The 27145-nt window shown below is 36.2% G+C and overlaps 3 protein-coding genes across 5 annotated transcripts; all 3 read left to right on the forward strand.

Annotated features, from left to right (window-relative positions):
- The first annotated feature begins 1957 nt into the window (after positions 1-1957).
- Positions 1958-5754, forward strand: LOC117322359. Of its 3 annotated transcripts, none has more exons than XM_033877222.1 (3): positions 1958-2261; positions 3624-3735; positions 4553-5754. In XM_033877222.1, the coding sequence occupies exons 2-3, from the start codon at positions 3648-3650 to the stop codon at positions 5326-5328; spliced, it is 864 nt and encodes a 287-aa protein (XP_033733113.1). In that variant the 5' UTR covers positions 1958-2261; positions 3624-3647; the 3' UTR covers positions 5329-5754. The 3 variants fall into 3 exon arrangements, with proteins under 3 accessions (XP_033733113.1, XP_033733114.1, XP_033733115.1); XM_033877223.1 differs by having other exon boundaries at positions 3627-3735; XM_033877224.1 differs by having other exon boundaries at positions 1963-2011.
- Positions 5755-9873: 4119 nt separating this feature from the next.
- Positions 9874-21524, forward strand: LOC117343568 (monocarboxylate transporter 4-like). Its single transcript, XM_033905994.1, has 4 exons — positions 9874-10057; positions 20207-20350; positions 20591-20836; positions 21304-21524. Exons 1-4 carry the CDS (start codon positions 9874-9876, stop codon positions 21522-21524), a joined length of 795 nt encoding a protein of 264 aa, XP_033761885.1.
- An 813-nt stretch (positions 21525-22337) lies between these two features.
- LOC117322360 (monocarboxylate transporter 12-B-like) lies at positions 22338-26680 on the forward strand. Its single transcript, XM_033877225.1, has 3 exons — positions 22338-22503; positions 23018-23143; positions 26258-26680. Exons 1-3 carry the CDS (start codon positions 22464-22466, stop codon positions 26539-26541), a joined length of 450 nt encoding a protein of 149 aa, XP_033733116.1. The 5' UTR covers positions 22338-22463; the 3' UTR covers positions 26542-26680.
- The last annotated feature ends 465 nt before the right edge of the window (positions 26681-27145 follow it).

The following is a 27145-nucleotide window of genomic DNA, read 5'->3' on the forward strand; positions in this document are numbered from 1 at the left end:
TACAATATTGGGTAGTGTTACAATAGTGGGTGGTGTTACAATAGTGGGTGGTGTTACAATAGTGGGTGGTGTTACAATAGTGGGTGGTGTTACAATAGTGGGTAGTGTTACAATAGTGGGTGGTGTTACAATAGTGGGTGGTGTTACAATAGTGGGTGGTGTTACAATAGTGGGTGGTGTTACAATAATGGGTGGTGTTACAATAGTGGGTGGTGTTACAATAGTGGGTGATGTTACAATAGTGGGTGGTGTTACAATAGTGGGTGATGTTACGATAGTGAGTGTTGTTACAATAGTGAGTGTTACAATAGTGGGTGGTGTTACAATAGTGGGTGGTGTTACAATAGTGGGTGATGTTACGATAGTGAGTGTTGTTACAATAGTGAGTGTTACAATAGTGGGTGGTGTTACAATAGTGAGTGGTGTTACAATATTGGGTGATGTTACAATAGTGAGTGTTGTTACAATAGTGAGTGTTACAATAGTGAGTGTTGTTACAATAGTGAGTTGTGTTACAATAGTGGGTACGTGGTGTTACAATAGTGGGTGGTGTAACAATAGTGGGTGGTGTTACAATAGAGGGTGGTGTTACAATAGTGGGTGGTGTTACAATAGTGGGTGGTGTTACAATAGTGGGTGGTGTTACAATAGTGAGTGTTACAATAGTGGGTGGTGTTACAATAGTGAGTGGTGTTACAATAGTGGAAGTTGTTACAATAGTGAGTGGTGTTACAATAGTGAGTTGTGTTACAATAGAGGGTGGTGTTACAATAATGGGTGGTGTTACAATAGTGGGTGGTGTTACAATAGTGGGTGGTGTTACAATAATGGGTGCTGTTACAATAGTGGGTGATGTTACAATAGTGGGAGGTGTTACAATAGTGAGTGGTGTTACAATAGTGAGTGGTGTTACAATAGTAGGTGGTGTTACAATAGTGAGTGGTGTTACAATAGTGGGTGGTGTTACAATAGTGGGTGGTGTTACAATAGTGGGAGGTGTTACAATAGTGGGTGGTGTTACAATAGTGAGTGGTGTTACAATAGTGGGTGCTGTTACAATAGTGGGTGGTGTTACAATAGTGGGAGGTGTTACAATAGTGGGTGGTGTTACAATAGTGAGTGGTGTTACAATAGTGAGTGGTGTTACAATAGTGGGTGGTGTTACAATAGTGAGTGGTGTTACAATAGTGAGTGGTGTTACAATAGTGAGTGGTGTTACAATAGTGAGTGGTATTACAATAGTGTGTGGTGTTACAATAGTGGGTGGTGTTACAATAGTGGGTGGTGTTACAATAGTGGGTGGTGTTACAATAGTCGGCGGGGTTACAACAGTGGGCATGGTTTCAATAATCGGCGGGGCTACAATAATTGGCGGGGTTACAATAATGGGCGTGGTTACAATATCGAGTTATTACAGTTGTATACTTGTTATCTTTGTTTTCCAATGAAAATCTGAGAATTAAATTCTATGAAAATTGCGTGCCATGTGTAAAGAAAGGATTACATTTTAATATGTATTTATTTATCTATGTATTTATTTATTTATTTTACAATGGTCAGAGCTTGATTTTTTTTTGTGACCAAGTGTTGTAGGTTTTTGATATGATGATATTAATATACGCATACATTCCGCGTGTTCATTTTATAAAATCTATGTTATACTAAACAAAACGGTCTGTTTATTTAATTAATTATCATCCCCGAGCTTGTTAATTGTTCAATTTTATCGAAAATAAAAGATACGTACCAGTATTACAACTTTTGCCGGTTATCTTTTTCGAGGATATTTCTTCTTTGGATATTTATCATATAGAATAGAAAATTTAGTGGAAAGGTTGTTAAGTTGTGAGGTCCAAGACTATTAGTGACAATTTGTGGGAACATGCTCCAGGAACGAAATGCCAAAATGTTTTAACAGCGATCGTGAACAAAGCGGGATAACTCTAACATCCAGGTCGGCCCGATTAGAATCCGGAAATCAACGACTGCTGTTGTCACTGTACATATAGTGGTATGTGAGGTCACGTTTGTGTTTAACGACTGTTTTTATCTTGATCAGATATTGAATTAACAAGATATACAAGTGTCACGATGTAATACACACACGAATACCTCGGTACACGCATACATGGCCTACTTTCCGGTACAAGGCCGGTATCGGTTCACTACGAAAGTCCACTGTCCTAGATTTTGACTGATAAACAATTGTCGGACATCACATAAATCATAACAAGGTCTTTCAAAGAAAACAGTAAATTCACGTGAGTATGATCTGACTTGTATTTGCCTTTAAGTCCTATATATGATGGATATGCGTAAACTCTTGAAATGACGTTCGTTCGGGTTCGGGTACAACTGACTTCAGACTAGTCTGCGTTCTTTGGTATGCATGTTGTCTATGGCGTTGTGCATGCATCGGAGTACAAGTGTATTTAAAAATCCGGACTCGTAACGAGCGACCACGTACATGAATTAAACATAATGCAAACCACGAATACTTCCTGTTTCCCTATAAAACTACTTATACATTAACAAGGAACCCAAAGAAGTTATCAGTAGGTACAGGTATGTTTTTTCAGGCGTCCATTAGAACAGAAGTTCAAGGAGACAAAACATAAAGGAATATAGTCTATGTTAATTACAATGGAAGATAAATTGAAAATATCAACAACAACAACAACAACAACAACAACAACAACAAAATGTGTAAATTAAACTAGGTTTTTTTACCATGTATTGCATTGACATAAATTTGTGTCATGATATCTATCGCTACAGAGGCTCATCAATTTATCTATAATCAGTAACACTTAAATGCAAAAAACATTATACTAAGATGCAGACCGCTCATATATTAAGTAGTTATAAAAGTATAACTACTTATATATAATTATGCCCCATCCGATTTTATTCTGATCATTTCGTATCCAAACTGCTACTTCCGAATGTTTAGTCTAGGAGACTCTCTCTTAATCTCTTTATCAAAGGATGAAATCGGGATGACATATCAAGCCAAATTAAAACAACGAATAGCTGGACTGTTGTAGGATTAAATACATTTCTTGTCCTCTTTTAGTTGGAATTAATTTTGTTTTTTTACAGTGTCAGTTTGTCAACCATATTAATTTTGTCCATTTAAAACAATAAATACACAATACATTTACAACACTGCACAGCAAGACGATAGAACGATGACGTCAGAAAAATGTTTTGATAACTTGATACCATGGGTGTTTGAAGGCCAGACGTGACGACGACGGGGACGACGACGATGACGACGACGACGATGATGATGATGATGATGATGATGATGATGATGATGATGATGATGATGGTTGAAAGTCAAATGATATGGACATAAAATACAAGAAGAGATCAAAATATATTAAGATATGTCCACATGGTAATTATAATTAATATTTTGGCATGTGGAAATTTTCACAGTATTATTGAAATGAGATGGACTAGTTAAGCTATTAAAGTTAGGCAATTTAAATGAATTTTAAATATTTCAAAATAGTCAAAAAAGACGTTGTGCCTTAACCTAGGATTGCCCATAAAGCCCCTAGGGTTTATTTCCAGTGGGGCTCACACAATGAACTTATATTTGAATTCTCCATCAGCAGGGACCGTGTAGTGACGTCATCATGGCCCAATACGTCATTAACCAGATGGATACATTTCATGGGGATGTGTCCTTTATCGGCATTCCTTACGAGGCATTCGAACGCACAGGTAAGTTGTTCTTTGTTGCCTACAGACAGGTAATTTGGTGTTCGTCTTAATCATAAACATGGACTCGCTATTGAGTTTTCGAAAACGTCCGTGTCCCTTGACAAACAATTAATGCAAAGTGAAACTGAGTGCTGTCAACAGCGCTAAGGGATTTGATGATGGAACGAACTAGAACGAATTCTCTGACGACGACCATCTGTCAGAAATTGTCCGTCCGTCGTCCAGGGATACGTTATCGCAGCTAGGAACGAACGTGTGTAAAGTCGGCTGTCAAAATGTTTAAACATATTTTCGTTCAATAACACATCACTACTGCAAGCAATCTGAGGGAGGGATCGGTTTTATCCATGCCGTTCCCTACCTGATGCTAAAACGGTACCGTTAAACTGCAATCTCATATTTACACCAAACTGACGAATCATATTCCGAATTTATCAATCATAGTATTGCATCATTACATGTCAACCTTGCGGGACGTATAAGCCAGATTCTCATTCATTTAAACTCGAAAACAAAAACAAGCATTTTCATTTAAATGGCATTCGGCATTTTCTGATGCCTGCTTTCATATATTTCTTACAATTACTTTAAATTCTTAAACCCTCCTTGCAATATCTAATCCGTTAACGTGTGTAAACATTTCGTTGGACTACCATATTATAATGTGGGCTTATTGTACAACCGGAACTCCTCGTCATTTTCTACCTACGTTGGCAGACGGAGACGAGGTGTTCCGATTAGCAATCAATGTTGGTAATCACGAAAACGTTTGATTTTCATCTGTATTAACACAATAGCTTTCTGTCTCTGTACACAGGTCACTGGTCATTATGGGGCGTCGTGAGGATGTTTGAAGCAGCACGTTTGATTGGTCTTTACAATGGCCTATTCTACTATAAGTCAATGGAAGGGAAAGGCATAGGCCTGGTGGTGATCACACAAGCTGTCCGACTTAGTCCCGACCTTCACCGAGACTACTCCCTCTTCAAGACTCTGAAACAACGATACGTCCTTGACATTGTAGAGGTCGGTCGGAGGTCATTCTCTTTTGTAACCCGACTGACCAATGAAGAAACTGGACAGTTCCTAGGTGAAATTCTACTCAAGTACGTTCTAATTGATAGGAGCACCCGGAAGTCAATTCCACTTCCGGAAGCGTTTTTGGAAAAATATTCCAAACACACAAAGAAAGAAATAAAATTTCGCAAACTGTCCATTCCATCCTGTCCAGATATGGGTAAAAATGTATTCAAGCTAAAAGTGTTGCCTCTGCATAGCGATACTGACCGGAACAACCATGTGAACCAGTCTGGCTACTTCCGGTTCTGTATTGACTGCGCGACAGACGCTGCCCTCGCCGGAAACTATCGTCACTTCACGTCAGACATGTGTTGGTATCCGGTTTTGGAGATGAATGTTTACCATGCCAACGAGAGTCTCGTCAACGAGGAGTTGGTTGTCAACACGTGGCAAGACAATGAAGACTTCCGGTTAATCTTCTTCATCATCAAGCGGAAGGATACCGTTCTTTTTAAGGCGTCCTTTTTGTTTTATCCGGAAATGTCTAAACGGAAACGGAACTCAAGAATGTGAGCAATGTGCCAATACTTAGACAATTTATAAAGTTCAAATGTGTTTTTAGGGTCTTGACAGTAAAAATCAGATATCCTTATTCGGTGTGCACAATTCGTCCGTATGTTTAAGATGTGTACGTGATAATGTGTATGTGGTTGTCGTCGGGATGTATAGGTGATTCGATATTTTATTTTCTCCCCGCGCGTGTGGTCAGTTATTATTTGATGATCAAATCTGTCGATTTACATGATGTACATATCAGGATGGATGTCTAACATTATATCATATTCATCATAATTAGATTATTATTTATGTTTAATTATGGATATGTTTTCGAAATTTATCTTTTTAATAAAAAATGTCAATGATTGCTATCCAGCCTCTGTTAAAGATTAAACAGAAATCATTACCAAACGAAATAAAAAAAAAATCGTTTATCACGTAGTGTTATAGTTGTATTGTATTTATGTATCCCTCTGTGAGGGGCCTCGGTGGCCGAGTGGTTAAGGTGTCCCGACACTTTATCACTAGCCCTCCACCTCTGGGTTGCGAGTTCGAAACCTACGTGGGGCAGTTGCCAGGTACTGACCGTAGGCCGGTGGTTTTTCTCCGGGTACTCCGGCTTTCCTCCACGTTCAAAACCTGGCACGTCCTTAAATGACCCTGACTGTTAATAGGACGTTAAACAAAAACAAACCAAACGAAATCCCTCTGTGACCAAACAAGATTAATGAACACTTCAGCCCTCCCGTATAGGTCTGAACTGTGAAGATGATGGCGTGAACGCGGGCATTGAAACTAGGTTAACTAATATTTTAACTATAACCAAGAGCACTTTACACCTCGCTCATATTATTGTGTTGTTAGAAATTGCAAAATTAAGCAATAAAATTAGATTAGATTGAAATTTCTCTGAAATTCATCTACTTGAGGTATTTAGGCATTTCTTAAATCGGGTTCGATAAAGGAAACCCAAGAACGGAGTCACTGGACAAAGTACCAGTTAACTGCATGTACCACCATGAACTGAGCGACAAACCAGCCTATCGCCTTTACCATTTTTAATTTTTTTTTCCATATCACATTTGTCATGGTAACTGGCCGTAGTTTTAGGACAAGAAACATCACTGCTTAAATCTAATGTCCATCATGCATAATGCCACAAGAGAAAGCGTATGATTTAATAAACCTTCTCCTAACGCTGATCTGGGTTACCTCCCCATATCGGTATGCAACGCAAAGGTTAAATTTGAATCACAGTTATCAGATTAAAAAAATCAGGGAATACAGACTTGCATTTTCTATCTTAAAATCGATAGAATAAAATATGGTAAAAAAATGATCAAATATAGATTTGCATGGAGATCATTAAAAACATTACACGGTAAGTACGACCAGGTGTGCCCAAGGAGGAGCGTCTTCTGCCTCATAGACGACACCAAACAAACGAATCTAGGCCAAATATGGATTATGTCATAAACTCGAAATGAAGTATGGTGGTGACAATAGGATTATCAATTAATGATATCCAGGGGGGGGGGGGGGGGGGGGGGGGGGGGGGGGGGGGGATATATGTTTACTATAATTGGTATATCCAATGCGAAGTAGTATATATAGGCTTCACATTTGTTTCAAAATGGGTTTGAGAATATAGATTTCCGGATTTTCCGAAAGTGTGTTTCAACATAAAATTTAGTTTTACTTGTAGCAAAAATGTTGCAGAAGACGAGGTAAGATAACAGAAAATCCTAATGATGAACATAATTATGTCAAAACTAAATGAATTCTGACTTCGGATAGAGATACTTATTCTATTTCAAGTAGGTCTCAGAAAAAAGATGTGTGTGGAATTGTATCATTTCGGGTCAAAACATTATGATATTTTGCAATTTTTTCGTTTTTTTGTTTTTTGGGGGTTTTTTTAAGCGGTTACCATGGTTTTCACAAGTCTGAAAAAAGAAAACAAAGAAAAAACAAGTTTACGTTTTCCTATACAGGTGGAATAAAATAAAAGACGAAAATTAACAAACCTTAGTTTTCGTCTTTTCGCCACGAAAATACGAAAATAAAAACCGTAAATTTCGTCTTTTCAGGATCGTCCCAAAAAGACTTAAATTGATAAACTTAATGTTCGTATTTTCGGGACAAATGGTCGAAATAACGAAATGACACAAATTAGCCACCATAGTAATATCCTCTTGGTGGATATTTTAATGTGTACTGGTTTGTAGTTCGTGAGGGTGAGACATTATCTATTAGTTTTTGCCTAATTAAACTTTACATTTGTTGTGAATGTTTTTATAGGATTATGAAAATATAAGTATACTGCTATGAATCATTAGCTGTAATACGAGTGTTAAATCGTGTCTGGTTAGCGAGGGCTATCGATGACAGTGTTTCTTTGATGGCCTTGTTTATCGGTTATGGTGTGTGTATTCATTTGTAAACAAACGTAAGTTTCTTAAGCCTGCAGAATTTAAGGTATGTCAGGTGGTATGTATGTACTTGAGGTGGGTGAGTTCGATACTGTAGAGTGTTGGAGGAAATATTGTAACTCAAGCTCTACCGCATCATTGCGGTCACGTTGTGTCTAATAAACCAAACCAAGAAACGTCTACGTGACTACGGGCACGTTCACTTAAAAAACGTGACACATAAACCGACATTTCAAATCAATAAAAGTCATGTGTTTGAATAACGAATATGTTGAAGCCATTTCATTACGAAAATGATCATGTCATTATATACGGTAAAAAAATTAATGAAAATGGCTCTTAGATACTGTAAAAGTGCTTATCTTGGCGTACTGAAATTTTAACGCATAAATAAATCAAAACGGTTAAACGCCACGATGAATTGGCGCTACTATGATATTTGCAGAAGAAAAAACAATGTACTGAAAACATAATTATCGCAATCATATGTAATGTGTTCCGGGGCGAAATAGCTGAAATAATGTCCTCACTAAGATAGGTACTTTAACAATATATAATATCGCTTGTGGTCAAAAAAAAATTGCCATTATAGCGATTGTTCAAATGACTCAAAATGCCTTTAAGTATGAATTTAGCTATAAATAAATTCAATCATGAAGCTGTCCGTCCCTCTAGGACTGAGTGAAGGTGGTCTTAATACCGAGTTTGACCCTTTGACCATCAATTACCTTACTCTATATGATGTACAGTGAACGTGTGTTCTGCACATGTGCCATTTAATATATCCTTAAATGACCATTAGGTACGACTAAACTTCAATAAAAAGAAACAGATTTCATGTTAGAGATTTTGGTACATAATTTCAATAATGCAACGCATGTTTATTTGTAATTTTCAAAATACATTTTAATTTCTTTATACTTTGACATAGTGATTAGATAGCCATGAAATGTCAAAAATAATTCATAAATTAGTCATGCTTAGATTAACGTTGATTGTAATTGTAAAAGAAACTTATTTTGTATTATCATTGATTTTCGGGGCTAGGATACTTTCTACGTATCATTTTAAACGCATTGGATCTATGATACAGAAAACATCGTCTTTTTTCTATTTACATGACTATATGATGTGTAATTAAAAACGTAAGATTTTTTCTTTTACTTTGAATATTAGACGAGAAATGCGATTTTTGTGTGTTGAACATCAGTATGATTATCATGAGTTGGCGGAAAATATCCGAAGGACGAGTATGACAGTTAAAAACAAAACAATATGATTTTTTTTTAAATTCATTTATTCAACCTTAGAGTTTTCCTGAAAACTGAACTGGTATTTCGTAAAGGAATATCGTATATCTATCTGCTCCCATTTCTGGGGTCTGGTTTGGATGGATGGGTCTCAGTCACGAGTCTAAGGACGAAGAGGTGGGCCTGCTAATTATGAACGAGGTCCCGACTAGGGCGGGCCTTAGTTACGGATGTCTAGAGGTATGACCAAATATTTAAAAAGAATTGGTATCAATCGTCACACATCTCTATTAGTATCAAATTGTATCATCCTACCTATACACAATCATCGATTAGTCACCTGAAAGAGCAAAGAGGCGATTGAAGGGTATTTTTTATAATGAATGAAAGATTTAGTTTCGATTGAAAGATTTCGTTTCGACCCCATGTTTGCTTTCTACCGTTTTCATTCTATTAAGATTTAGTCATTGTTGAAAATCTTTTTAAAATGTCTTTTTTAATGAGTTGATTTTAATTTTCTGGGATAAATTACCCCGTGTGAGGCCTCACATATCTTGTGTAATTGACCTTTTAAATATTCATGACAAAGGTTGCTATTATATTTTGTTTGATGGACAGCCATTCAGATTGGACTCTCAAACAGACAGAAACACTTTTAATGAACGTTCATAAGAAGGAGTTATCTTTTCCAAAAGAAAATACATTTTAAAAGTCCGTTACTCAAGCACATGGGATTTTATATCTTGGAATTTTAAAGGAGTATTTAAATTATTCGAAACTGAAAGCAGCACGTGAAACATTTGAAAATGAAAGGATAATAAAAACCTTGGTGCGATGTAAAATAGTTTTTTAATACAAAATATTGATTTTTGAACAAAATGGCGGCGCGCTTCCAGTACCGATGGCTAGTCGTAATAGCCAGTTTTGGACTGCACTATATCTCCCTCGGCATGGTTCAGGGCTTTGGAATTATCTATACAGAACTCATCAGTCAGTTTGGTACGAGTAAATCCGAGACAGGGTGGATTCCATCGTTAGGATCCGGACTTCTGCTGGGGTTCGGTAAGTAACATATCCAGAAATGTCGCAAACACAGAAATCATAGCTGAGAAATGAAAAAGATGGAAATTGCAACATATCTGAAGTTCCTTACTCTATTTTAGAAATCTTTGCAAGATGTGTTTGTTTTGTTTTCTTTGTTTGTTTGTTTGTTTGTTTGTTTAACAATTTATCAGGAATTATTTTGAGCTCGACACAGAGGCTGTGTAAGTGGGCAAAACTAACATTGAGCATTATGGAACAATACTTTTATAAACCAGCAGGGTTTTTTTTCAACCAATGAAAAAAATTCTTTTTACTCTTCACGAAAATAAGTTTTACTTGGCCGCTGTGTATATGCAGTAGACATGTATTCTCGTGTGTAAATGGTCAGACAAGTTACAATTAACAGTAAGAAGACTCGAAGACATGATAAAATGGTCTTCTTTTTCAACAGACAATGACAAACATGTTTTAAAATGTACAATGTAAAATATATAATATAAATGTCTTGCAGTGAGAAAATTGTTATTCCCACACAAACGATGCTTGTATTAACGTTTGAATAATTCATGAAGTATGATACTCCTGTGTACATGCTAATATCAACTAAAACATATTTTGGATAGTAATGATTGGATTTCAAAGAGTAGCCAAATTAGTTGTTTCAAAATTTTACCTTGAACAAAAAAGTATCACTGCTAACATGTACTCATTGATAAAATGAGTTGGGTGTATCTCTGAACGCCAACATTTTGAATTCACCTGTAGGGCAGTTTGTTTTGATAGTGATTATAGTCTTTTTCCAAAAAGGAGTCTCAATGCCAACAGGTAAATTTACCTGTAAATGTTTACTGTTGATACTCACTTGTAGGTAAATTGAAGGATTTAAAATTAAACATCATATACTTATATGTGTATTTTTTTCTAAAGTTTAATATATCATTTCTAAAAAAAATGCACTACAATATTATATTTCTGAATATGATTTTTATGTCAAAAATTATTATTTGAATTTATCACAGTCTTAAAATTAAAGTCTTTAATTATAACTGTTTATTTTCCCCAAAAAATGTTTAATGCGATAAATGAAATAGTGAAATATATACAGCTTTATATAGAAAAGTATATCCAAACAGCAATATACATATAATTATACACTCTGTACATATAAGTTGAGTGCACATTCGTTGAATTTTAATACTGGTAGATACGCCATGTGAAAGTTATGAAGATGTAGATGAAAATCATCTTATATTGTTGTGTCAATTTATTCAGAATCAAGAGTTACAATATATCTACTCATACTTTTATTACCGACCATCGGTTTACAAAGTAACGGAATTTTGGAAGATATTGATTCATGCTAAGCTTAGGAGAAAATCACTTTTAAATAGCTAATATATCATTTATATTTGCCATCTTTATAACGTAATGTGTTTTTGTCTTGTAGTTTACAAATACTAGATGCTTATGCAAAGCGTACGATTTTCAAATGAACTCCATTTAGATATATAACATTAAATTTCCTACTTTTCAAAACGTGATTATGTATACAGTCCAACCCGGCTATGACGAATTTCAGGGGACCCCTCAAATGTGTTCGTACTATACGGGTTTCGTATTATGTGGGGTCGTATTTCCAATGTGCAACACCATGTATGCACGCACAGCATATGTGCACACGTTTCATGTTGTCAAGGCATTCGAGGGCCTCGCGATCTGTGACGCATGTAAACTTCCGGGTCAGTTCCATCATCATCGTCATCTTCGCTCTCGATGAGCTCTGTTCCTTTCACAGAATTGATGTCAGCCTCAGTAATCTTCTCTGATGTGACAATACTAATATCAAAGGTATACTCATTACTTAAATTATTTTTTTTATCTATTATTCCTGTTTTTAAAAATAATGGTAGTTTGTTCGATCCCCGTTTAAATGAATATGCTAATAAAATTGAACTCATTCTCGAAAATCAGGAAGGGTTTCGAAGAATTGTTTTGCGCTTTTATAGATTTTGAAAAGGCGTTTGATAGTGTATGGCGAATTGGTCTTTTTTGGAATAAATCTTTGATCAATAATATCAATAACATCGATGCAAATGTTTTCGAATTATTAAAAATTTGTACAATTGTATCAAGGCCCAAGTAAGTAAAGATGGTGTATTCTCAACTGTATTTTTGAGTTCTTCCGGGGTCCGACTAGGCGATAATCTATCTCCGTTTTTAAGATTAAGAAATAACCACGTTTTTTAATCACATAAAATATTAGTTTGTTGTTAAATCATGATAATTGTACATATTGTATTTTGAAAGAAATTTACAGATTTTTGTCTCAAGAAATTGAAAAAGCTTATCCAAAATCTAATTAGCTAGAGTTTGTAAAACAGGAACTTTTTGAACTTGGATTGGGTTTTATATGGATGCGACTTGCTCCTCAGTTTATTACCTTTGATCAAACAACGTTTAGAGGATCAAGCTAAGTAAACTATATTTAACTCTTTGAACATTTCTAGTAAATGTGATCTGTATAAGTACATATATATAAAAACATGATGTTATTACATGGTACATTGTATCATATATTTGTTACCATTAATTGAATGTGGGCATGTACAAAAAGCTGGGGAAAAATATATTTATGATATATTCCTAGTGAAACACATGTAAATCTCAGTTGACTGTACAGGTAAAAAAGGACAACTTATATGAAACAGTATATAATTGCATCCCCATTGTTTCCTGAAACAACACCTATCTATTGTTTTAAAAAATGTTGGCGTTCAGAGAACACCCCAATGAGTTTGACGACGGACGTTCGACTATCCAGTGAGTTCAAAACACATACGCATAAGAAACCAGAAATGGCATCACTCGGGTTGCGAATTCTTTGTCACACCCTGAGGATCGATCACTAGTATAACTCGTTCACCCCTAAATAAACTCCTATACAATTATTCAAAGTCGCAATAAGGAATTATTTTCCATCAGAAATAGGAAACATCCCTCTTTGAGTATATTTAAATAAAAACATCGTCTTGCAAAGCCCTTGGTAAGCTTGACCTACAAATACGTTATTGTAAATTGAACAGTTATTTCGTAGAAAATTATCACCAACCTTATTTATGATATATTTTCAGCAGTAACATAGAAGAAACACTTAATTGTATTCCTTTATAATTAATTTTTCTTTGTTTTCATGGTAAATACTCAAATGTGATTGGTCGAAAAATTCTTTTCATTCTTCTATGAAAGAAATTCCGAGAATGGCGCATATTGATTTGAGAAAAAGAATCCCATTTAAAACCAGTAAAATTGTACATAAAACATGTTTTAAATTAGAAAATCATTTTCAGAAATTAATTATAAGCGTTGATGTCAGTTTTTTTTCGTTTCATCGGGGTATAAAACAAGTTTTGTTTGCAAACTTCTGTAAGAATCCGCTACGCGGATTCATACAGTTTACAAACAAAATTTGTTTCATACCCCGATGAAACTAAAAAAATACATAACAGCGAGAACAGTTTCAAGATCGTTAACTTAGTTTAAATTGAACAAACTGCTTTAGTTGATATTTTGAGGTAAATATACACAAAGAAATGATTTTTACAAAACACGCATAATTGGATCAACAATATTGAGTTGACACCTTTAAATGTGCATTAAGTTATAGGTAAATTATGCGGCGAATTATGACAGAACTAATTATGACTACATCATACAACTTTTGAATCCTTCTAGAACTGATCAAAACATATTTGTAATACCCTATCTATTTTGCATTCTACTGTATACATGCAATTGAGCTGAAATAAACTATTAAAGAAAGATTTCCAGTTTCATATTTCGTAGAGTATGCATGCTTATAATGTATTTCCACTTTCTTTTAACGTTAGACTCAACAACATTGTAACAATATTCATAACAAAATTTTTATTTAAGTTTAGCTTACAATTGTTATCTTTGAGACTGTGCGTCATAACCAGATAAGTTGGTTTAATGGTATTGCACCAGCTGAATTTTCGCTTCTATCGTTGTAAATACATTTTAATTTCACAAAAGAATTTCGATGAATATCACCTTTAGATATGAGTTTAAAAAAATCAATAAGTTATACGCCAAAAATGAAAATAACATACATTAGACAATGTAGGATTCGTCATTAATACCAAGGATCTAAAATGTAAGAATTCCCAGAAGGAAATGGCGATGTACAAAAAAAGTATAAACGTCAAAATATAGAGGGAGAGGTGTTCTAGCCATTATTTTTCCAGATACAAATTGTATATTCTTAAAATACTATATCAAGATTGAAGATTGACGTCCATCACCTCGTCAACAAACAACATAAAATATATCACGGTGGAAAGGTATCAAATGGACATTTCTTAGCGCTGATATCGTTGTCAATCATTCGACTGAGTAGCTATTTAATCGTGTGTATCTCACAGGTAGGGAATCGACATACCTGTGGTATTGTGTAGTTCAAAGTATTTAATGGTCCAAATGATCATTGTTGGTCAAAAGGACAGGTTGACCTGTATTGAGGACGAGTATTAGTAAGCTATACCATACTCAAACTAGTCGTATCCCCTTACTTAATGTTTGTCCTTTGTATGTATCATCATTCTAATCATTTAGATATGAACATCACTGACAAAATGTTAGCTCTTCAAAATCATTTCGAGTCGTGAACTGATAAAACAGTTTTATTGTTGTATTATCCTATCTCTACCAGAAGCAATATTGGATAAATGGGGGGAAAATACTAGATCATAAGGCGCAACATTAGATATCAACCAAAAATACGAGTTCATAAGGCGCAAGATTACGAGATCACTTAAAATACGAGATCATTTCAGGGCTTAATATTAATACTAATAAAACTCAGGTAATATGGATTGGCAGTAAAAAATACAGTCAGGAAACTTTTTTACCCGAACTGAATCTGATTTGGGGAAAAGACAAATTCACTTTTTTAGGAATAGACTTTTCTATGGATCTTGGTGAAATCCCTAGAATGAATTTTGACAAAAAGTTGGTGAAACTTAAATCTCTAATCAATATATGGAGTAGGAGGAACTTTACACCTCTTGGTAAAATTAACATAATCAAATCCTTACTAATCTCTCAATTTAATTATCTATTTATTACCCTACCAAGTCCACCTGAAAAATATATTACTAAACTGAATTCTATATTATTCAACTTTTTGTGGGGTGGTAAACCTCATAAAATAAAAAAAGGATGTTGTTATTCAAGATTATGTAGATGGAGGTTTGAAAATGGTTGATCTGCATGCATTTATCGATTCCCTTAAGCTAAGTTGGGTCAGGAGAGTTTTTCAGTCATCAGGGAAATGGAATGTACTTTTAAATTTGACTGTTGATATAAAAAAAATTACAAAATTGTGGCAAGGAATTTATTAGTACATGTGTTTCTAATTGTAAAAATAAATTTTGGAAGGAAATCTTCAAATGTTGGGTTAGATTGAATAACTCAAATTATATGAGGGTGATACGCCAAGATTCTATATTAAAAACACCACTTTGGTATAACAATGACATCCAAATAGGGAATAAATTTGTTTTCTATCCACACTGGTTTAAAGCCGCTGTTTATAATATAAATGACCTTGTCAAAAATATTTGTGATATGACTTTTTATTCCCTTAATGAATTCCGTCAAAACTATAGAATAAATACAAATTTTCTACAATATCATGGTCTAGTCACAGCTGTAAAGCATTTTCTTAGAAGATTTGAGTTTATGATAGAAAGACCAGACTTACCATTTTTACCATCAAACATAGAAATATTTTATAAGAGTAAAAAGGGATCTAAAGACTTTTATAACTGCATCATTACAGCACCTTCAACACCAAATGGGGTAAGAAAATGGAATGAAGAATTTGACTTTGAGTTTAATCGTGAAAAATGGGTTAAAATACTTAAACTTCCATTTACTATCACGAAAAGTTCTACATTGCAATGGTTTCAAGTTAGAATTTTACATCATATTCTAGTAACTAACACTTTTCTTTTTAAAATAAACATATACCCTAGTCCTTTATGTACACTCTGTAACATGGAAAGAGAAACTATTGTCCATTGTCTATGGGAATGCACAGAAGTGCAGGAACTACTACAGCGATTTGAAACTTTATGTGACATTTTCCTCATTCCTATTTTTATAAATAAAGAATCTTTTCTTTTTGGTATACTATCATCTCAAGCAAATATGGTTGATTACGAAATTTTAGTAATTATAAAACACTACATCTATAAAAGTAGATGTCTACATAAATCTTTGAGTCTGAATGCTCTTATCAATGTCATTAAAGACCACATCATTGTTCAGAAATATATCATCAGCAGCAAAAATGAATACATGAAAAGGAAATTTGAAATTAATTGGAGGAAATGGAAAGCCATTGTTGAAATGTAACAGTAGTACAAATAATATTATTAATACTGTATGCCCATCTTACATGTTTTTTATTGTTAATGCTATCGCATGCTCTGACTTTTGCCTATTGTTCGAAAATGTAATGTTTTATTAATACTCAAATTATACAAGGAATTTTGAATATATTTCGGATATTTTAGCTATGGGACCTCTAACTTCCTTTTCTTTCCTACCTACACCCTTTCTCTCTCTCTCTCTCTTTCTCTCTTTATTGTTCTCTTTCTATTTTGTGTGTGTCTCTGTCTCCTACAATATTTAGTGTTACTATTTCAATTTAATACAGTTAATTTTTATCTCTTCAATGTTTGTCTACTGTATTATCCTGGTATGTATGGTGAATGGATGTAAAGGTGTATATGTTTGTGAGATATGTATGCACACACATAAAAAAGTTATAATTTAAAAAAGGAAAACTATATATGAAAGAGATATGTATGTTTCTTGATTGTGCAATATTACGTACAGTGTTTATGTTACATGTTACTGTTGATATTATATAGTAATTTGGATATACATATAACTTTATATATGGCATTAATATTTTGGACAACTTATATGTACTTAAAAGTTCTTTAGCAATATAGTGACTATTATGTCATTTAATCAATTAACTATACTCAATATTATAGATCAATTGACTTTTGACAATTTCATATATACTAAATTTATTCCATAATACATAATGCAATGAAAAAAACCCATTAATTGACAGTTTGGTTTTCTTCAGTATATATGTGTGTGAATGTGAAGTGTGTGAATGTGAGGTGTGTGAATGTGATGTTTATTGCCTTGTAATCCAAAATGAAATGTCTTTGAAAATAAAAAAATTATAAAAAAAAAAAAAAAAAAAATACGAGATCATAAGGCGCAAAGTAAGATATCAACCAAAAATACGAGATCAGCAGGCGCAACATTTAATATCAATCAAAAACACAAGAGCATGAGGCGCAAAGTAAGATATCAGCCAGAAATACGAGGTCATCAGGCGCAACATTAGTTTTCAACCAGAATTACGAGATCAGCAGGGGCAACATTTAGATACCAATCTAAAACGAGGTCATCAGGCGCAACATTTAATATCAATCAAAAATACCAGATCATCAGGCCCAACATTAGATATCAATCAAAAACACGAGATCATTAGCCGCAACATTAATATCAACCAAAAACACAAGATCATAGGGCGCAACATTATATATTAATCAATTAATACCAGATCATCAGGCGCAACATTAGACTATGTGTAACATGACGAAAAGTCTCTCCTAATATCTATGTTACTTTGCTAACAAAACGACTTCTTCTAGCAAAAATAACTTTGAGTATTGCTTGAATAATGCACTTAAACATAGCCAGCTTTAGATATGTTTTAAATTCTCCTTTATCAAATGTGAAATGAAATCTGACACAATTTTATTTTGAAAATCATGACATATCACTGAAGCAGGCTTAGTAATCTGGATATCTTCCACTGCTCAACTATGAAGTAAAATATGCTTGAAGGAAAACATTTTTGCTCAAATTTACAATTTATTTATCTTTTCAAATATTGTCTAGTTGTCGGCTTTTTGCGAAATTTATATCAATTTAATTTTTTTATGTTATATATAGCATGCATTTATTTAGATTTTTCTGGTCATTACAAATTAACCATAAATAAATCAAATGTAAACATGCTGTCATTTTTTAATATTAGTACATGTATATACAACAGCGTCATCAAAAATGACCTTATTGTATTTCCAACCAACATCAGCGGAAGTTGAGGAGACTTCAAAACCAAAATATGGCCTCATTCCCGACCATATGATATATCATGTCGGAAGCTTGTTAGCGATTGTTTCCAGTTTATTAAGTAGCAGTCGTGGATAGCCCAGTATGATATCTGTAATTATATGGTCTTCGGGTACAAATCCATGACTTATCTATTCATTCGTTATGACAAAAACCTGATCCCATCCTGTTCTCTGTCGACTGAGACAATCGTGCATTCACGGGTGAGTTTATATAGGTAGCTAAATATTATGTATCTATTTCATTGGCACTAACACTTGTGTACCATAGCGTATACTTATAAAAATATCATCCGTGCTCATGTACTCTTCTCCGTCTGTCCCTGGGGGTAAGAAGCACGCGCGGAGCATTAAAGCGTGCCAGACTAGAAGTTACATACACTTTGGACGTTCCGTAGTAGAAAAGTTTCTCAGCCCTATTCCATAGTTATTGAAGACCCAGGAAGGCCCTGTTAACAAATATAATATAATATGATATAATATGATTTAGCATAATATAATATTATGATATAATATAATGCGATATAATTTAATATTTATATCATAATAGCTATATATATTATATTATAATATAACATTTCTATTATATTATAATATTATATGATATTTCTATTATATTATATCATATTATATTATATTATTTTATATCATATCATATTATATTTGTTAACAGGGTCTTCTGGGTCTTCCATAACTATGGAATAGTGAAGAGAAGAATTTCTACTACGGAACGTCAAAAGTATATTACATGTACATGTATATTAAATCATCAATGACACTTCTGTGTGCTAGTCGTGATTTTGATTTGAAAACATTTTATTGTTATAAACAAATGGATCGGGCACAAGTTATTACAACTTAGAAAAGCCCTCTCCACAAATATATGTTACAGAAAGTGTGATAACGACAAAAAATGGTTACATTGATTTATATAGAAAGATAGCAAATAGTTGGGAGGAAAAAGGACAGATGTAGAGATATCAGGGTGAGAAGATGAAAATTGCTACTTTTAATAAATTTACTAAATTAAATGTTCATGAATACTGTACACAAATTAGTAATTGTTAAGCCAGGATAATAATAAATAATACGTGGCACTATCTAGCTACACATTCAAAACATGTCACTTATCAATTGTTCGTAGTAAACACAATCCATGGAACATTCTCTTAGGTCAAGCTTTTCCTTCCTAGGTTTCTTGTCCGTGTGCCACGCATTCGAATTTAATTATACTGGTGTATTCCTTGTCACGTAAATTAGGCTTAGATAAAAACCTGCAAAGTGTGTTGTATCACCCATCTGTTCAACGTTAACGACCTCATGTAAATTTGTTTTACTATTCGCCAGTTTTGTCTTTGTGAGTCCGCACTGTCTAAAAGGTTGTCAACATTCTCTTTAATAGATTTGGAAACGTAGATTTGACAACTGTTTTGCGCCATGTCAAAAGGTTGGCTAAACGTTTGTTTAAAGTGGCCAGATACATTAAGCACGCTTGTGAGCTAGATGACACAGAATTCTTAATATAACCGTGCAATACACTATTTTTGTGGACTTTTTTTCTAGAAGCAGTGGCCAATATTGTTTTTATCGTGTCACCTGTTTTAACCAATGATAATTGGCAGGGGGGGAAAGTCAAGAAAAATAACAAAATGTATCATAATCTCCAATAATTTGTACGGGGGATAACTTTTACATCGCTAAATATATATATATATCTTAATGAAAGTTGTTGAAGACCATTATCACCAATTGACGAAGTAGTGATTCGAATAAGTATGATTGTTTTTTTAATTCCGTCTCCATGCGATAACTTTTAAACCGTCGCAGATATCTTATACTTAAAACCACCATGAGATTACACACATATATCTATAGTGCAAGCTGATTATGGCTCGAAATTTTGTTTTATTCCCAGGCCCAGTATCCAGTATATTGGTGAAGCTGATAGGTTGTCGAGCGGCGGCAGTCATGGGTGCATTGTGTATCTCGATAGGAATGTCTTCCAGCATGTTTGTCACTGACGTGCACCAGCTTTATCTAACATATGGAATCATAGCAGGTAAACTTTACCTTAATTTTACCTAGATAATGCACGTCATTTATTTTTCCCTCATAATTGCCCATGTTTCGTTGTGTTATTGTTTCATCATTTTTGACCTGCGATGACATTTTGTATTGTTTACACGTTTTATTGTTTTCGTTGTTGTTTATTGTTATGTGTAGGTATTATGACGTCGTACGGTGAAGTTCAGTTACCATGGTGATATGGTAAAACTTCACCATTAAATACAACTTCCAGGTATCGGCAATGGAATGGTATTCCACTCGGCGGTGGTGGCGGTCAATACACATTTTGAGAAGTCACGCCTCGCCCTGACGATACTGACGATAGGTTCCCCTGCCTCCCTCCTGACCACGCCCTTCCTGACCACGATCTGGATTGACACTTACGGATGGAGAGGCACATTTCTTCTGTTAGCCGGCATCAGCCTCCAAGGCGTCGTCTGTGGCGCCCTCTTTCGGCCGCTGGAAACCAAATCTCTTGGTAATGGTATCATACAGACTCTGAAATCACTCCTTTATTGGTTAAATTTCAATTCATCTACATTTTTAGAATGTGGCTGTTATTTTAAAAATTGTTCTATAACTATTCTCCCATTGTGACGTTACATATAAAATGGACGTGTTTGACGTCATGTTCAAAATGTCTACATCAACAATTATTCAATTTCGTTAGTTCCATTACTCTTATTTATATACTTTGTTTGGACTTTTGCCTCATCTAAGTTCCCTCGTGGTTTCCATATTTTGTCCCCTACCATCAGTGAGGAGAACTAAAAGTCCTAGATACCCCAGAATGACGAAACAGCTCAATGGTTCAGTTTATTTTTTTTTATTTTTTTTTATTCGTCATTTTGCTCTTCATAATTTTTATTCAATCCTCGCAAAATTGAATTCACTGAATACCATAAATCTTACCAAATAATACAATGGCATATTTTATCTAAACAGAAGAAAACGTGGAGACACCGGCTAAGCTCTCAACAATCAAGGCGGAACTGAAAGCCATCTTTAGCATCTCGGATTTTATCCTGTTCTGTCTATACTCGTCATTCGGAACTCTCGGATACATGGTTCCCTACGTCCTAGTACCAGCTATGGCGACAGAGAAAGGCGTCTCCGCTCTCGAAGTCCCTTTTATTACAACTGCCGCTGGGGTCACGGGTAGGTAATGACTAAAATTACCTGGGCATTGGGTTGATCATGTACTCACCGATGTATCTCCTAATCTATAACTCCCTCCCCGAGAGGGATGTAGATTAGCATCTCCTAATCATGTGTACCCACTCCCGGAATCGAACCCTGGTCGTCTAGGTAAAAGACGAATGCGTTACCACAGCGCTACCACCTATTTAGGCGTATTAGAACACTGCAGTCCAGTTTGGACAAAATGGCCGCTTAATGTGATATCTACGGTAAAACTTTTACCATGAATTGCACCATCATTGTAGGGTAAAGCCACGCTTCATTCAATTCTAAGTTACGATTATACTTTTATTGACATATCCGTACTCTTCTATTGTTTCATGTACATCATTCTTTCTGACATTCCCTTCCTGTCAAAATCCAAATCACGATAGATTAAAAACAACGTCCGAAACATCTAGTCGTATTAGTCCACTCCCGGTGAACTCCCGATTTCACCGGGAGACTATGGACTTCCTCCCCGTCCGTCCGTCCGTCAGTCTGTCAGTCCATCCACTCAGTTTTCTACACTTTTCTCAACCATGCTTCGAGATATATTGGTGAAAGTTGGTATGTAACGTCATGAGTAGCTACAGACCAAGTTCGAGTTTCAGGGGTTTCGGGGTCAAGGTCAAGGTCAAGGTCACTGTTGCTACTTTTAGCGGGGGCTTGTAGGAGACACATATTGCTTTAGCAATACTCAGAATGCTTGCTCTCTTTGTACTCCATGGAAATCTGTATTTTGCCATTTTTATCGATTTTGAGTCAGAATTATATTATTGTTTTCCTAACCAGGCATCATAGCGAGGGCTATTTCCGGTGTCCTCGTTGCCAGAGGTCTCGTTAACACTTTGTTCCTGCATGGAACATCTCTTCTGATTGGTGCAATTGCCACAGCTGCGTGCGCATACTTTTCCAGCTACACGATGTTCCTGATATATGGAGGAATTCTCGGCATGTTTACGGGTACGATTTAGTATATATGTATTAAACAATAACAAGACAATGAATATCAGACATAACATTACAAATACGTCATTCCTATTAATAGAAAAAGATATATTATTGACGACAGTATAATATGATGGGTGCACGATAATCTAATGATTAGGAAATAGTAAATATGCCAAGAAAACATAGAAAATGGTTCTGAGGGATTGGAAAGATAAAAAGCTCCTTACATCGCAATTGCTGAAGCAAATTTGTTTGTCTTCTCTGCAAGCAGAAGGCATAGAGGAATGAGCTTTGCACACGATGAGGGCGACAAATTACTCGCCTCGTGCAATCATAAAGTGGGATACAGCAGATATGTTCTCCGTGATACACATTAACTTCGGATAATTTCACACTTGGTATTGAACTGCAGTTTAGGTATCAAAGTTAATCAAAACATTAAAATCACATCCCCGTGTGTCCTTTTCATCATTGGATGATTTAATTGAATGCATGCAGCTATCTAAAATTCGGTTTTGACTTGCAGGAATATTTGGCGCGCTTCTATCTGTCGTGACAGTGGACATTGCGGGGAAGCAAAACCTAAATCTGGCCTTTGGTACGCTGTCTTTCTTCCATGGAATTACATTTGCTCTGGGAACGCCCATAGCAGGTACATCTGAACGTTTGTAATGGACAGTTAGGTAGACTCCGTCTGAAATTGAAATAGTTAAACTGTTAAAAACTCTCAATAAATAGTTTACATTTTCGATTGATATGTGAACATTTTGAAATAATTACTTTAATGCTTATTTCGCTTCTTTAAGGAATTCTAAAAAAATGCGTTCATCAACTTTGATTATTTGAATAAGTCAAGACTATTAACAACTTTATTGTGTTTGGTAAGAAACAAGATGGAAAATCAGTCTATCATACACCCTTAACTGTGAATAGTTTGTACTCTTGGTTCAGCGGGTAAGGGGAGGACAGTATGGCCAAATCTGAGGATGGGGAGACAGTATGGCTAAATCTGAGGATGGGGAGACAGTATGGCTAAATCTGAGGATGGGGAGACAGTATGGCTAAATCCGAGGATGGGGAGACAGTATGGCTAAATCTGAGGATGGGGAGACAGTACGGCTAAATCTGAGGATTGGGAGACAGTATGGCCAAATCTGAGGATTGGGAGACAGTATGGCCAAATCTGAGGATTGGGAGACAGTATGGCTAAATCTGAGGATGGGGAGACAGTATGGCTAAATCTGATGATGGGGAGACAGTATGGCTAAATCTGGGAATGGGGAGGACAGTATGACTAAATATGAGGATGGGGAGACAGTATGGCTAAATCTGAGGATGGGGAGACAGTATGGCTAAATCTGAGGATTGGGAGACAGTATGGCCAAATCTGAGGATGGGGAGACAGTATGGCCAAATCCGAGGATGGGGAGACAGTATGGCTAAATCTGAGGATGGGGAGACAGTATGGCCAAATCTGAGGATGGGGAGACAGTATGGCTAAATCTGAGGATGGGGAGACAGTATGGCTAAATCTGAGGATGGGGAGACAGTATGGCCAAATATGAGGATGGGGAGACAGTATGGCTAAATCTGAGGATGGGGAGACAGTATGGCTAAATCTGAGGATGGGGAGACAGTATGGCCAAATCTGAGGATGGGTAGAAAGTATGGCTAAATCTGAGGATGGGGAGACAGTATGGCTAAATCTGAGGATGGGGAGACAGTATGGCTAAATCTGATGATGGGGAGACAGTATGACTAAATCTGAGGATGGGGAGACAGTATGGCTAAATCCGAGGATGGGGAGACAGTATGGCTAAATCTGAGGATGGGGAGACAGTATGGCTAAATCTGATGATGGGGAGACAGTTTGGCTAAATCTGAGGATGGGGAGACAGTATGGCTAAATCTGAGGATGGGGAGACAGTATGGCTAAATCTGAGGATGGGGAGACAGTATGGCTAAATCTGAGGATGGGGAGACAGTATGGCTAAATCTGAGGATTGGGAGACAGTATGGCTAAATCTGAGGATGGGGAGACAGTATGGCCAAATCTGATGATGGGGAGACAGTATGGCCAAATCTGATGATGGGGAGACAGTATGGCTAAATCTGAGGATGGGGAGACAGTATGGCTAAATCTGAGGATGGGGAGACAGTATGGCTAAATCTGATGATGGGGAGACAGTATGGCTAAATCCGAGGATGGGGAGACAGTATGGCTAAATCCGAGGATGGGGAGACAGTATGGCTAAATCTGAGGATTGGGAGACAGTATGGCCAAATATGAGGATGGGGAGACAGTATGGCTAAATCTGAAGATGGGGAGACAGTATGGCTAAATCTGAGGATGGGGAGGACAGTATGGCTAAATCTGAGGATTAGGAGACAGTATGGCTAAATCTGAGGATTAGGAGACAGTATGGCTAAATCTGAGGATGGGGAGACAGTATGGCTAAATCTGGAGATTGGGAGGACAGTATGGCTAAATCTGAGAATGGGGAGGACAGTATGGCTAAATCTGAGGATGGGGAGACAGTATGGCTAAATCTGAGGATGGGGAGGACAGTATGGCTAAATCTGAGGATGGGGAGGACAGTATGGCTAAATCTGAGGATTGGGAGGCAATATGGCTAAATCTGAGGATGGGGAGGACAGTATGGCTAAATCTGAGGATGGGGAGGACAGTATGGCTAAATCTGAGGATGGGGAGGCAGTATGGGCAAATCTGAGTATGGGGAGACAGTATGGCTAAATCTGAGGATGGGGAGACAGTATGGCCAAATCTGAGGATGGGTAGAAAGTATCGCTAAATCTGAGGATGGGGAGACAGTATGGCTAAATCTGAGGATGGGGAGGACAGTATGGTTAAATCTGAGGATGGGGAGGACAGTATGGCTAAATCTGAGGATGGGGAGACAGTATGGCTAAATCTGAGGATGGGGAGGACAGTATGGCTAAATCTGAGGATGGGGAGGACAGTATGGCTAAATCTGAGGATTGGGAGGCAATATGGCTAAATCTGAGGATGGGGAGGACAGTATGGCTAAATCTGAGGATGGGGAGGACAGTATGGCTAAATCTGAGGATGGGGAGGCAGTATGGGCAAATCTGAGTATGGGGAGACAGTATGGCTAAATCTGAGGATGGGGAAACAGTATGGCCAAATCTGAGGATGGGTAGAAAGTATGGCTAAATCTGAGGATGGGGAGACAGTATGGCTAAATCTGAGGATGGGGAGGACAGTATGGTTAAATCTGAGGATGGGGAGGACAGTATGGCTAAATCTGAGGATGGGGAGACAGTATGGCTAAATCTGAGGATGGGGAGACAGTATGGCTAAATCTGAGGATGGGGAGGACAGTTTGGCTAAATCTGAGGATGGGGAGACAGTATGGTTAAATCTGAGGATGGGGAGACAGTATGGCTAAATCTGGGAATGGGGAGGACAGTATGACTAAATATGAGGATTCGGAGACAGTATGGCCAAATATGAGGGGTCTGAGGACAGTATGGTCAAATATGAGCGGTGTGAGGACACTTTGACCAAATATGAGGGATGTGGGGGTCAGTATGCCAAATCTGAGGAGTGTGAGGACACTATGGCTATGAGGGGTACATAGTGTATGACATCCAGAAATGAAGGCTGTGACAGTTCCGGTACATTTCCATGATGATTACCAGTTTATAGAATTTCCATTCATTTCAGCATTATTCAAATTTCGAACGTTAAAATTGCTATCAACCTTCTCATTTATAAACGTAGGTTGGATTGCAGACGTTAGCGGAGGCTACGAGGAAGGATTATACTTCGCCGGTGTTGTGTTTGCTACCGGAAGTGCTATTTCATTCGGAATCTACATCCGGCGGAGACGTCATGTTCGGTCTTTGAAAAGCTTGGCCATTCAGAGATCAATACAAAAGGGCAAAAGTCTTAAGAGTGGCAAGTCCGGTCCATTTGTTTCGTCCATGTTTATAAACTTAAGGAAGGGAATGGGAAGACGGATTTCTGTGATCGGCAGGAATAGCGGGAGTGCACTCCCACAATGACACTATCATTTTGTTTTACGGAAACTGACTGGGGAAAATGTGCTCTTCTACCGAAAGTGCCAGGTCAAATACTCGCCCGGTGCAATTATTTTGGGCAACATAATGTACTCAGGTGTTCCTATAGTGCGAAAACTAAACATTGTATCAGTGCTGTTGTGAAGCAGAAATATTTAAGTATCATTGTTATCCTCCTAAAAAATAAATAAGAAAAAACAAAGCAATATAAAAAAGTTGGATTTTTTGTTGTTGATTTATAGTTGTTGTTTTTTTTTGGTTTTGTTGTTTTTTGTTTGTTTTGGGGGGGGGGGGGGGGGGGGGGTTTAATTTTTTTTTTGTGTTTTTTTTTTGTGTTTTGTTTGTTTTTTTTGTTTTTTTCAACTTTTGAATATGAATGGATTGTATTTTATTCATTGTCTAAAAAAACTGTGGTTTACTGACGCACATTCTATAATAGTTCCGTTTCTTCTATTGATGTGGATGTGTCTTGTTAACAAAGAACCTTTATATGTATATATTTGTTGAACCATAAATGGGATTCATTTTTGCAAAGAAATTCATCCCCTTGACTGTTCGCCGTACTCATGCAGTTATTGACCTTTCCACA

Source organism: Pecten maximus, chromosome 2 (genome assembly GCF_902652985.1).
Source record: "Pecten maximus chromosome 2, xPecMax1.1, whole genome shotgun sequence".
Lineage (NCBI taxonomy): Eukaryota > Metazoa > Mollusca > Bivalvia > Pectinida > Pectinidae > Pecten > Pecten maximus.